Source organism: Bos indicus x Bos taurus, chromosome 18, assembly GCF_003369695.1.
Source record: "Bos indicus x Bos taurus breed Angus x Brahman F1 hybrid chromosome 18, Bos_hybrid_MaternalHap_v2.0, whole genome shotgun sequence".
Taxonomy (NCBI): Eukaryota; Metazoa; Chordata; class Mammalia; order Artiodactyla; family Bovidae; genus Bos; species Bos indicus x Bos taurus.
The window spans coordinates 15,402,952-15,415,024 of record NC_040093.1 but is presented as its reverse complement, the minus strand read 5'-3'; the positions used below and the strand labels follow the sequence as shown (position 1 = coordinate 15,415,024).

The window sequence follows — 12,073 nt, the reverse complement described above, 5'->3', positions numbered from 1 at the left end:
GAAATTCTGCCTTGGAAATGCATGTGTATTTGGAACTTTGCATAGATTCATGAGATTCTCTGATCCTTGCAGTCTGGTCAGGGCCAAGTTAGAACTTTCCTACTCCTGGTGGCTCAGATGGTAAAGCGTCTGCCTGCAATGCGGGAGACCCAGGTTCAATCCCTGGGTTGGGAAGATTCCCTGGAGAAGGAAATAGCAACCCACTCCAGCACTCTTGCCTGGAAAATTCCATGTAGGCTCCTCAGTCCATGGGGTCACAAAGAGTTGGACATGACTGAGCGACTTTACTTTTCACTTCACTCCTTGACCATACTGAAGTCCTTGAAGCAAACAGAACCATGGATACCCGCCTTCCCTTCCAGGGCTTTGCCTTGCCCCCTTCCTACATAAGACCCTTCTCTTCCTCCCTCTTACCTTAATTCCTGCTCATCTTTCAGGTCTCAGGGTATCCTTTACTCCCAGAAAGAAACCTTCCCTGGGCCCTCCAGGCTGGGACAGACAGCTCCCTTGGCTAAACCTGTGGGTCCATCAGCCCTGCCCATTTGGTTACTGGTAGCACGTGAATGCCAGCCCTTACCTATCACCTAGGGCAAATCAAAACCAAGGTTTTCTCTCCACACTTGCAGATTCTTCAGGTCCTGGAAACAGAGTGGGACGTTCAGTCTCTGATCTCACCACCAATCATGCTAACCAGGGACTGGGTGTGATGACAGGCATGCTACAAGACTTAGCAAATATTGTTTGAGGTAGTGAAGAGGATAGGTCTAAACCAGAGCCCAAGCACTCAGAGGTTATGAAGGGTGGTGATTCATCCATTCCCAAATTAAGCATGCTGGTCTCTGGGGTCAGTAGCGCACAGGTTGAACAGTGCTTCCCTCCTGATACCCCACAATTTCGAAGCGGTTCAGGTTGGCGGGGGTGGCCCGGAAGAGCCTATCCGGCCCTGACTCCCTTTTCCTGCCCGGCTCGAGTGGGCGGGGCCGGACAGCAGCACGCGTGCGCATAGATAGGGCCGCCTTCGTCCCGGAACTTTGGTTCCTAATGCCGTGGAGCACCCGGTCCCAGGAACGTACTCAGCCGGAAGTTGCCCCTAAGGACCTGCGTCCGGAATTGGTGTTAGGAGCTCGCCACGGCGGGTAAAAAGTCGTAGACAATCGGGATGGAGGCCGTAGCGACCGCGGCGAGGGAACCTGGTGAAGGTGAGGTCCTGGCAGCGCGGAGGCGGCAGGAGGGTGGGGCTGCAGTGTCACTGTGAAATGTTTCCCCTTGAAGGTGAAGAAGGGACTCTATAAAAGAGGGCACCTGTGTTCGGCCTTACCTGGCCGCTTCAGGCTGACCTCTTTTATCCCATCGCCTCACCCGAAATTAATCTCTTCCAGCTCTTTCCGTGGCCCGGGATAACCGGTTTCCTTACCAGGCTGACTCAGACTAGCAAACCTGTTCCTGTCTCGGGCTAACTCTCCCATTATTTCAGCCAACCTTGCTTTCTCATGTTATCTCCTTCCCTTGACTCCTCCCCTCCCACGCAAACTCTTATTTGCTAATGCCTCCCCGCATTTCACTCTAATTCCCTTTCCCCGAAAGTCCACAGTCCCATGTGCTTACTCAGGGTCGTTAATCCATTTCTGTGCTCTCTTTTGTTTTTCAGTCTCTTTATTTCTCCTGATGCCTCTCCCATCAGTACCTAAAATGCTTTTGTTTTGCTCATCCAAATTCTGTCCTAGTGCTTCAGGGTATGTGGGGTGAGGTGCGGTTAGGAGGTTGGTTGAAACATCACAGGCCAAGAATTGGCCATTGTTGAAGCTGGATAATGGGTATATTGGGGGGAGGGGGGGTGTCATTGTACTACTTCTGTGTATGTTTGAAATATTCCATAATAATAATAAAAAAGTTTTAACCTAAAAAGCTATCCCTTGATTGCATGCTGCCTTCCAGATACCATTTAATCTTCTCCAAAGAGTCATTTACATTTGCCTCCTCTTCCCACCCACTGCTGTCTGGCTTTTACCTTCAGAAACTGCACTGATTAGGGTCCCCAGTGACCTCCCAGTGTAGTTTGTTTTTGTTTTTACTTTTTAAGAAAGATTTATGTATTAATTATTTATGGCTGGGGTGGCTCTTTGTTGCTGCATGCAGGCTTTCTCTAGTTGTAGAGAGCCAGGGGCTACTCTTTGTTGCGATGCGTGGGCTTCTCACTGTGGTGGCTTCTCTTGTTGCAGAGCACAGGCTCAGTAGTCCTGACCTACCGGTTTATTTGCTCCAAGGCATGTGGGATCTTCCCGGACCAGGGATCAAACCAGTGTCCCTTGCATTGCAAGGTGGATTCTCAACCATTGTACCACCAAGGAAGCCCTACTCTGTAGTTAAACCACATGGCCAAGTTCAGGTTTTTTTTCTTTTTTAAACTACTTGCAGAATTTGATGCCATTGACCCCTCTGTCTTTACTGAATGTTTTTCTTTGGTTTCTGTGACACCATTCTTTCTGATTTCCTTCCTATCTCTCAGGCTCCTTCTGCTCAGCCAGCGTTAGTTTCCCATGGCTGCTGTAGCAAATGACCACAAACTGGGTGGCTTAAAACAACAGAAATTTCTTCTCTCACGGTTCTGGAGGCCAGGAGTCTGAAATCAGTATCACTGAGTTGACATCAAAGTGTCAGCAGGGCCGAGGAGGCTCTAAGGGAGAACACATTCCTCACCTCTCCTAGCTTCTGGTGGCTGCTTGCATTCCTTGGTTTGTTCCCACATCACTCCAATCTCTGCTGCTGTCTTCACCTTGCCTTCTTCTCTGGGTACATCAAATCCCCCTTTGACAGGACACTTGTAATGGCATTTAGGGCCCACCAGGATAATCCAAGAGAATCCCCCTGTTTCAAGGTCCATACCTTAATCACATCTGCAAAGACTTTCTGAGTTTTGTGGGGTTTTTTTGGCCATGTAAGGTTAACATTCATGGGTTCCAGGAATTAAGATGTGGCTATATTGGGGGGCCATTTTTAGCCTCTCACAGCCTCCTTCCCATCCAGTCAGGGCTCTTTCTTAGTCCCTCCTCTCTTTTCATCCCTCACACAATCTCCTGTACCCTCCCCGTGACTTATTTCCTTCAGCTCCACTGCTTTCCTTGTCTCTGATGACTTCTGTAACTGTCCCCAGAGCAACACTTCTCTCCTGAGAAGTCTCCAGCCTCCGGTACCAGCAGTCTCATAAATGCCTTCCCTTGGGTGTCTCCTGGGCCTGTCATACCATCCATGTCCCAAATTGGTCTCAACATCTTCCCCCAAACGTGCTCCTCATCCATGCCTGTGTGTCAGGGACAGTTTGACCAGTTTACTGGCCAGAGGCCTGGACCTTAACTGAATGCCTTCCTCACCTTCCAGCCCTTCAATCCCATGACTTGTCCTAGTCAGCCTCTCAAGCATCTTTTTAATCTGTCCTCTCTTCCACAGCCCCTTACATGGTCCAGCCCAGTCTTCTCTTGCCTCAGTGATTAAAACACTCCCTGAAGCCCATTGCACCTAATAATCACCACCCTCTTTCTCTTCCCCATCCAAGTCAAGCTACCTAAAGGAGTTGTCTCTACTTCCCCTCTTCACTTATTTCCTGCTTGCAGTAGCCTTGCTCCAGTTCCCGCCACTTTTGAGAAACAGCTCTCACCAAGGCTTGCCCAGCCCTCAGCTTTTCTGTTTCCAGTGCCTGTACTGGCTTTGACCTTGTCTGTCTTCTCCCATCAGATCAGGTGCTCCCTGGGAGCTGATTTGGATCCCTCAGTGGATCCTCAGCATTGCCCAGCTCGGGGCCCAGCATAGATTTACAATTGCTGAAAAGTGGTTAGATGGATGTGTGTGACTAGGAGAGAAGGATGAATGAATGAGTGAACGAGTTAGTGAATGTATTGATGATTTCATGAACAAGGGAAAAGGCAAAATTGAGTGAATCAGTGAATGAAGTGGTCAAGGACTAAGGAAACACACCAGGCAAACTTCTCTCTCGGGGCCTTTGCACTGGCTCTTTCCTCTGCCACTTCCCACAGAAATCTCATGGCTCAGTCCCTGATGACCTCAGGTTTCTACTGAAATGTCACTTTTTTGGCAAGACCTTCACTGACTGTCCACTTAAAACTGCAGCCTGATCCCCATACCCTCCTCCTTCCCTCTTAATTTTCCTGCACAGCTCTTGGAACCACCTAACCCTCTTATTTTTACTAATTATGTTTCCATTTGTCTGCTTTCCCCACTGAACTGTCAATCTCTTGCTTCGGGTGGTCTCTCTAGGTCTAGAACAGTGCCAAGAATATAGCAGGTGCTCACTAAATGTGAAACAAGTGAGTGAGTGAGCACTCATTCCCTGCCACCCACTCTCTATCCCCTCTCCCATCCCTGGAGTGACTGATCTCCCCTCTCCCCACAGGCCACACAGAGCCCAGTCCTGGGCATTGGGGGGAGCTGAGCTGGACGCCGGTCCTGCCCAGACCCCAGGACAAGGCGGAAGCAGCAGAGGGAACGCCAAGGGCCTTAGATGCTGACCCCCCTGAGGTGGAGGACCCGGCGGTGAGTGCCATGCTGCACGCGGTGGCTGCCAGCCGCCTGCCCGTGTGCAGCCAGCAGCAGGGTGAGCCCGACCTGACGGAGCCGGAAAAGGTGGCCATCCTGGGCCAGCTGTACCACGAGAAGCCGTTGGTGTTCCTGGAGCGCTTCCGCACGGGCCTCCGGGAGGAGCATCTGCCCTGCTTTGGACACTTGCGCGGTGACCACCGCGCAGACTTCTACTGTGCCGAGGTGGCCCGGCAAGGCACAACCCGACCCCGCACGCTGCGCACCCGCCTGCGTAACCGCCGCTACGCTGCCCTGCGTGAGCTCATCCAAGGTGTGGGGGCACACGGGCTGAGGGGGAGGGGTCTGCGGCAGAGGAAGTAGAAACAAGGGTGCGAGAGCAGAAACAGACGGAGATCCTGGCGAGACGGAGACAGAAATGTGAAGTGACAGGGCGCGATAGGGAGAGACAAGCAGGGACTCGGGGAGAGAATGGCACAGGCAGTGAGAAGGGCTGGAATCTTGCAGATGACAGAAGTGCCATTTCAGACCAGTGGGTCAAGGACACAGTGTCCAGCACTGTGATAACCGGTCATCCCTCACGAAAACTAGGTCCCTACCTCGTACTGTACAAAGAGGCATTGCCAGAAACCTAGAGGAATATGTTCAGGAAAGGCCTCTTGAAACACACACACATGTGAAAAGCATGGAGAAAAACATCAGTGGGACTTCCCTGGTGTCCAGTGGTTAAGACTTCGCCTTCCAGTCCAGGGGGTACGGGTTCATCCCCTGGTCAGGCAGCTAAGATCCCACATGCCTCAGGACCAATAACCCGAAATACAAAACAGAAGCAGTATTGTCACAAGATTCAATTAAGACTTTAAAAATGGTCCACCTCAAAAAATCTTTTAAACAAAACAGGAAAGAAAATATCAGTACCTTTTTCTCTTTTCTTTAATTTTTAAATTTTTAAAAAATGTTTGTGTAACATTGGTACCTTTTTGACCATGATGTAATTACAAGCAGCTTTGTGACCGAAGACACCAGAACTAAAAGATGTTAAAAGATGAGAGCAAATGAAGGAGAGGGTGAGTTAAGATTCTAGTCAGAGAGAAGGCACAGGCAATAGAGAAGGGGAACTGGGGAGGGACACAGTGACAGATGAGGAGCAGGGATGAAGAGCTGAGGGAGAGTGAGTGAATGAAGCAAGTGGGGTGAGACGGTAGAAACTGAAGAAGCGGGAGAGAGAGAGAGAGACTGGGGCAGACAGGGGCAGAGGAGGGGAGGGAGAAACCGAGACCCAGAGAGAGAGTGTGTGCTGGTGAGAGATAAGGAGAGAGAGAAACTGACTGTGGTGGGAAACACCGGAAACAGAGACATAGGGGTAAGAGGGGGGACAAGACAGAGCCCAAGACAGGGCTCTTGAGGGCGGAGCTGAGCAGGCTGAACCGTTATCTAAGGGACAGAGCCGCCTCTACAGGGGCAGACAGCCAGGGGAGGTGCAAAGGCCCTGAGACTGAGGGGCAGGGAAACCCGGCCCACCTGAGGGGTGAGGTGTGGGGTTTGGAAGACCAACAGGGATGCCCATGCCTGGGCAGGTACCCTGCGAGACCTGATCCAGTGCACACGCACGCCCACTCCATGCAGATGTATTCTTAACGTGTCCAGCAGGGCAGGCGTGTCCAGGCAACAGCCAGAAGGACGCTCAGCAGACAGGCATGCATGATCTACACACTGGCTCCCCTGTGCATCCTGCTCACAATGCCCTGCTCACCAGCTCTGAGACACAGGGGCCCAAGGAGTGTGCTGATGTGTGCACGCACACATGGGGTGCAAATTCTTGCCAGTACAGCTGCACAGGGGCCCTAGGCCAGCAGGGCCTCGGTCCAGAATGTCCAGCAACCTGACTGCACCCGACAAACTTGGGACACGTGAGTCCACACGTAGATACAGGCCTGGTCACGTTCACGTGCTCACACACGTTCGTGAGTTCTCATGGTCACGACCTCAGACATCTGTGCATGTTTTACTGCATTCCTGAATTGGACAGTCACACACTTGTGTGTCTACAGCTTCCGGTCAGCATGGTTCCACGCCTGGGTAGACACAGGTCTGCCCAGATGCTCACCCCTACCCAGCCCCTTGCCTCACCCGCCGACCCTGACCCCCGCCCACCCTGTCTCCTCCGTGCAGGGGGCGAGTACTTCAGCGATGAGCAGATGCGCTTCCGCGCCCCACTCCTGTATGAGCAGTACATTGGGCAGTACCTGACCCAGGAGGAGCTCAGCGCCCGCACCCCGGCCCACCGGCCACCCAAGCCTGGCCCCCCTGGCACGCCCACCTGCCCGCTCTCTGACCTGCTGCTCCAGTCCTACCAGGAGCGGGAGCTGCAGCAGCGGCTGCTCCAGCAGCAGGAGGAGGAGGAGGCCTGCCTGGAGGAGGAGGACGAGGAGGAAGATGAAGATGAGGAAGGTGAGGCCAGAGGCCAGGGGGCCCCAGCGTCGGCACACCCAGCCCCAGCCTGTGTGCCTTGGCTCCTTGGCGGCAGCGCCTGCAGGAACAGACAGCACATCCTCCCCTGCTGCCCTGAGCACCCCAGCCCTTCCGTCCTCTCCAGCATCCCTGTCCCCCTCCTTGAAGGACATCCCTCACCTCCAGGCCTTTGCTCATGCTGTTCCCTCCGCCTGGAGGGCCCTCCCTTGACCGCCCTCCTTCAGGTGTCAGGTCCACCCTGTTCTGCGGCCTCCGAAACACCGAGTTGTCATGGGTTTGATGTATGCCCTGGGAAGGTAGGGACGGGGCCATCGCAGTCACTGCCCTGTTCCCAGGGCCACCCAGCATGAGGGACGCAGCTCTCTGTGCACCCCTCACACACCCCCACCCTGGGCGTCTCCCCTACAGACCAGAGACCTGGCAAAGACTCGGAGGCCTGGGTCCCTGACTCGGAGGAGAGGCTGATCCTGCGGGAAGAGTTCACCAGCCGCATGCACCAGCGCTTCCTGGATGGCAAGGATGGGGACTTTGACTACAGGTGCTCCCCTGCCCTCGCCCCTGGTCCCCCAGCCTGGCACCCCACAGGGCAGGGGCCCTGGGTTCACCCAGCTCAGGGGTGATCAGAGGTCAGTGGGTGACCCTGGAGTAGCTTTGTCCATCTCTGAGCGTCTGTCCCTTCCCCCGAAAGAGGGATTTGAGCAAGGCTGACATTCAGCTCCACGTTGATAGACCACCGAAACATTCCTGTCCAGGTAGATGGTATGGCGGCCTGATACGAAGTGTCCCCAGGACTGCAGACCTCCTCATGCTGCAGGAAGTCATCACTGGCAGGGTGATGCCTGGTGTGGAGGGGCCTGTGCCGGGCGCCCGTGCCGTGCTGCTTGTTCATTTCTCCAGTACAACCCCAGGGATAAGATTCCCAGGCCACCTGGGTGAAAAGAGATTTTGCATCAAGGAAAAGGACACAGGCGAGTGAAGTATCAGAGTGAAAAGATAGATGCTTTTGTCAACTGTGGCAGCCTCGCCTTGTGGTCCGAAACATCAGGTGTGGCAGCAGAGGGCCCACCCCCCACAACACGTGAACAAGCAGCCCCTCGGGTCTCATCAGTAGATTGGCAGTCCTCATTGCCTTGGCCACGCCAGCCCCTGGTACCAGAGCATCTCTGGTCCAGTCTGGGATCCCCAGCTCCAGAGGCAATTCTGGCTGATCCACTTCGACATTTATCACTCTCAGGGTTCCACACAAAGCAGTGAGTAGAGTACCTGGGCACTCGGTAAGGACACCACTGCCATCATAAAGCCAGGTCCCCATGAGGAAGTCAGACCCAGCATGGGGAGTGGTGTGGGCCGAAGCCTGTCCCATCTCGGGGGGTGGGGGAGCTGCTGGCCTGCATTCACCACTAGGTTCTCAGCGCAGCCGTGTCCAGACTCTGGGGATCAAGCAGCAAACAAAACCAGTGGAAGGGTTCTCTGTCCAAGGGCATCCCACTCCAGTGAGGAAGGCAAAAAAACGATCTAGTGAGGGAGCCAGGGAGAAAAAGCAGCGGGGTGGGTGATGAGGTGGCCAGGAGAGGCTGAGCAGGTGACATTTGAGCAGAGACCTGCAGCAGGGGATGAGTAGGCAATGCGAAAACCTGGGGGAAGAGCATTCCCAGCAGGGTGGGTGAGGGGTGAGGAGGGAGGCAAGCGTCTCATCAGAGGGGAGGGGGCTGGACCAGATAAGGCTTCCTGCACTGGAGAGTGTGAGCAGGCCTGGGAGGGTCCTCCTCACAGCTGGACCCCTGGCCGCCTGAGGACAAGGTTTCTCCCTGTCAGCACTGTGGACCTTTTGGTCCAGATAATCCTTTGTGCAGACTGTCCTTTGTGCAATGGGCATTGAACAGCCTGCCTGGCCTCTACCTCCTGAACACCAGCAGCAGCCCCTCTCCAAGTTGTAACAACCAAAATGTCCCCAGTTACAACGAATGTTCCCTGAGGTGGGGGTGGGGGGCAGAATCTTCCTGGTTGGGAAGCGCTGCCTCTGGGGAATGTGGGCCCATGTGTCACCACATCTTCCAGCTTTTTAAGAGAAACCAGAAGTTGTCTTGTAAGATCTTTCTTTGGCAAGTGTTACTTTTTGTGTGAAGCCCTCAGAGACCCAGCCTAACCCAACTGTAAGTTAGCTCCAACTTAGAGCTGCCAGCACATGGCCTTTCATTTCGGGGGGCACCCCGGGCCCCAGCTCCTCCACCGGGTGAGAATCGGGAAGGCCCGAGTGCAGGCAGAGCCTATCCCTGACAGCCCCTCCCCCTGCAGCACCGTGGATGACAACCCCGACTTCGACAACCTGGACATCGTGGCCCGGGACGAGGAGGAGAGGTACTTCGACGAGGAGGAGCCCGAGGACGCGCCCAGCCCAGAGCTGGACGGGGACTGATGGCTGCGGCCACCTCCCGCCCGCATGAGGCCGCTGATGACAGGCCAGCTCAGGGACTTTCTCTAAGCAGAAGCAGGGCGGTTGCCCAGTACCATCAAGCCTGGCGGTGGTCTCCATGCCCTCACCCCAACTTTGCCTGGGCATCCTCCCACCCCCTTTCTCTCTGCCTTTCTAGCTCCTGCTGTCTCTGTCTCTCTCTCCCCACCTCCCTATTTCTCCTTTCTGCCTTTCTCTTTCTTCCCCTCCTTCTGTGCCTTGGCTCCTGTCCCCACAACGGCCTGAGATGAACATCCTCCCCTGGACCTAGGCCAGGGGGCCCTCTGTGGCTGGAACTGGCCAGGTTGACCTCAGAGCAGTGCTCCACCACTCTGCCCCCGCCAACCCTGCCCTGACTCTCCTGCACTCTGCAATGGGGTCTCAGGCTCACAGGTGCACCTCCTTGCCTGTTACCTACTGTCTCCTGTCGATTCAGCTCTCGGGATCCATGGCCACACATTCCCATCTCTTTTAGCCTTTGTGCTGGTTCTGTCCCTCTCTGCCTTTATCTCTGGGTTTCAGGATCCCTGCCCCCTCCCCAGGCCGTCAGCATCCCCCGTCCTGGCTGCTGAGTAACCCAGCCTCGCTGTGGACAGCGGGGAGACCCTGGGAGTGGCCTCCTGCCCTCACCTCTCCCTCAGGGCTCAGGTTTGGGAATGGTGGGCAGGAGCAACGTGGGACCACGGGCCTGCCAGGTTGGGTAGGGGGGACTCTCCCCTCCCAGCATCCCTCTCCCAGCCACAATTTTCCCTTCCTTCCTTCCTTCCTTCACTTCCTCCACTTCCCTCTCCCTCTCCTGTTTACACTCCCCGAATACGCACAGGCTGTTATCATGGGTCCTGAGTCATCCCACATACACACACAGTCGGCCCCAGCCTCCCTGCCCCCAGCCAGCCACAGAGCCGGCCCCGCGGAGCCCCCTGCCGCCCTGGGCTAATGGGAGCCAGATGGCCGCCTGGTGACTCAGCAGCCGGCCTGTGGGAACCCAGGCGTCCTGCCTTCCCATGGCCCCGCACTCAGCTCATGCTCCCCCAGCAGACATACACAGAAGAGGCTGGCTGCTAACGGGGGGAGGACACAGGCCATGCGTTGGAGAAGAGGGGTGTGGGGACCCCTCCTGTGAGCCAGGCCATGGCCTGGCCTGAAAGCCCTCTCAAAACTGCCTCCAGCATGCGGCCCAGGGTGAAGGGAGATCCCAAGGACTCCTGGGGCCACAGCACTTAACCCCCAGGGCTTGGCTCTGCCCTCTGGGTCAACTGGAATTAGAGCCAGACACAGAAATTGAAAGCTGGATGGAGGCTGGAGTTGGGGGGGTGCTCGGTATGGTTCAGATAGATTATTGAATAAGAAAGCTTCCAGTTCCTGAGCAGTTCGGTCCTGTGCCAGGCCCTAGCCAGGTGCCTGATGCTGCACTGAACCTCCAGACAGCCCCAGGAAGCAGGGGCTCCGTCCCATTTCATGTGTGGGCCATGGGTGGCCCAGAAAGGAGATGTCACATATTCAAGGCCAAGACCACCGTGCCTGGCCTGCCTGTCCACTCTCAGGGCCATGTGGCATGGACGGACACACCCATTTCTCAGGGGTACTGACTGAAGGAGAGTCAGCTGCTGACGCCGTTAACAGTGGATAACACCTTTGGGGCCCTCCTGCTATGCTAGGCACTGCCCTTCCTCTCCACAGACGCGTGGAATCTTCTAGTGTTTAGTCAGTACCTGAATCACTGAACCATCACAGAGATCCTGTGCAGTACATACTCTCAGCACTGACATTGCATCTCGGAGGAGGCGCAAGGCCCTTCTGTCAGCCAGACCCACAGCTTGCAAAGATGAAGAGGAGGGGATGTTTGTCTCAGGTGCTTGTGTTCATGCCCTCGAGTTGTGAGGGGTCTTTCATACCACAAATATCAGCCCTGGATGACCTGTGCGTTTTTCATTTGATCATTAAATTTGTGATATACTGTGCCATACATAAATTTGTTACATAATTTTTTAAGTGATGAGAGACAGCATTTTGAGTCAGAATTAGGGTTAGTCAGATGGCGGAGCAGGAGCGTCTGTACCCGAGAGACAGAGGTGGAGCCCGGAGACACACCCCCGTCAGAGCCGCTGAGACACGGAGGTGCCCAGAGAGGCGCCTACCCCTCTGCTCCCGCTCCTGGGGTTGGGGTGGGCGGAAAGGCTGAGTCAGGGAGGGGACAGCCCCTCTGAGGGCATCCGGCCCCCACCCCCGTGTCTCTGGTCTGTCCTCCCGTTCGGGCTCTGCTGGCAGCCAGCTCCCCTCACACACACACATCTGACACCTCTGTGTGTCCCGCCAGAGCCAAACCTGTCCCAGCCCCTCTCCTCACTGTCCCCTCCTTCCTCTGCTCCTCCCCTTGCTCCGTCTTCTCTCTGGGGGGCTGTCTCTGCAGCTCTGTCAGCATCTCCCTGCCACTTTTCATCTCCCCTCTCTCAACCCCTTCTCTTTCCGCCGCTTTGCCCTCCACCTTTCTCTCCTTGTTTTTCCCTCCCTCTGTCTCTGCTTCCCCATACCTTTCTGTCGCAGCTCCCCGCCCCAGCTGCTCCCCTTGGCTTCACCCTCATTTTTTCCTACCCCTCTGCT

The 12,073-nt window shown here is 55.3% G+C and overlaps 1 protein-coding gene across 2 annotated transcripts; it reads left to right on the top strand.

The window, feature by feature from the left end:
* The first annotated feature begins 282 nt into the window (after nt 1-282).
* Nucleotides 283-11,444, top strand: CCDC97 (coiled-coil domain containing 97). Of its 2 annotated transcripts, none has more exons than XM_027515741.1 (5): nt 283-1,199; nt 4,406-4,861; nt 6,721-6,999; nt 7,429-7,558; nt 7,773-9,114. In XM_027515741.1, exons 1-5 carry the CDS (start codon nt 1,160-1,162, stop codon nt 7,774-7,776), a joined length of 909 nt encoding a protein of 302 aa, XP_027371542.1. In that variant the 5' UTR covers nt 283-1,159; the 3' UTR covers nt 7,777-9,114. The 2 variants fall into 2 exon arrangements, with proteins under 2 accessions (XP_027371542.1, XP_027371541.1); XM_027515740.1 differs by lacking the exon at nt 7,773-9,114 and adding an exon at nt 9,316-11,444 and having other exon boundaries at nt 971-1,199.
* Nucleotides 11,445-12,073: the final 629 nt, after the last annotated feature.

What these genes read in the sequence shown, in the direction of transcription:
- CCDC97 (XM_027515740.1), top strand. Translation starts at nt 1,160, where the DNA reads ATGGAGGCCGTAGCGACCGCGGCGAGGGAACCTGGTGAAG. An exon ending in GGCGAGGGAACCTGGTGAAG is followed by an intron (nt 1,200 to 4,405) that starts GTGAGGTCCTGG and finishes CTCTCCCCACAG; the next exon opens with GCCACACAGAGCCCAGTCCT. An exon ending in GGAAGATGAAGATGAGGAAG is followed by an intron (nt 7,000 to 7,428) that starts GTGAGGCCAGAG and finishes TCTCCCCTACAG; the next exon opens with ACCAGAGACCTGGCAAAGAC.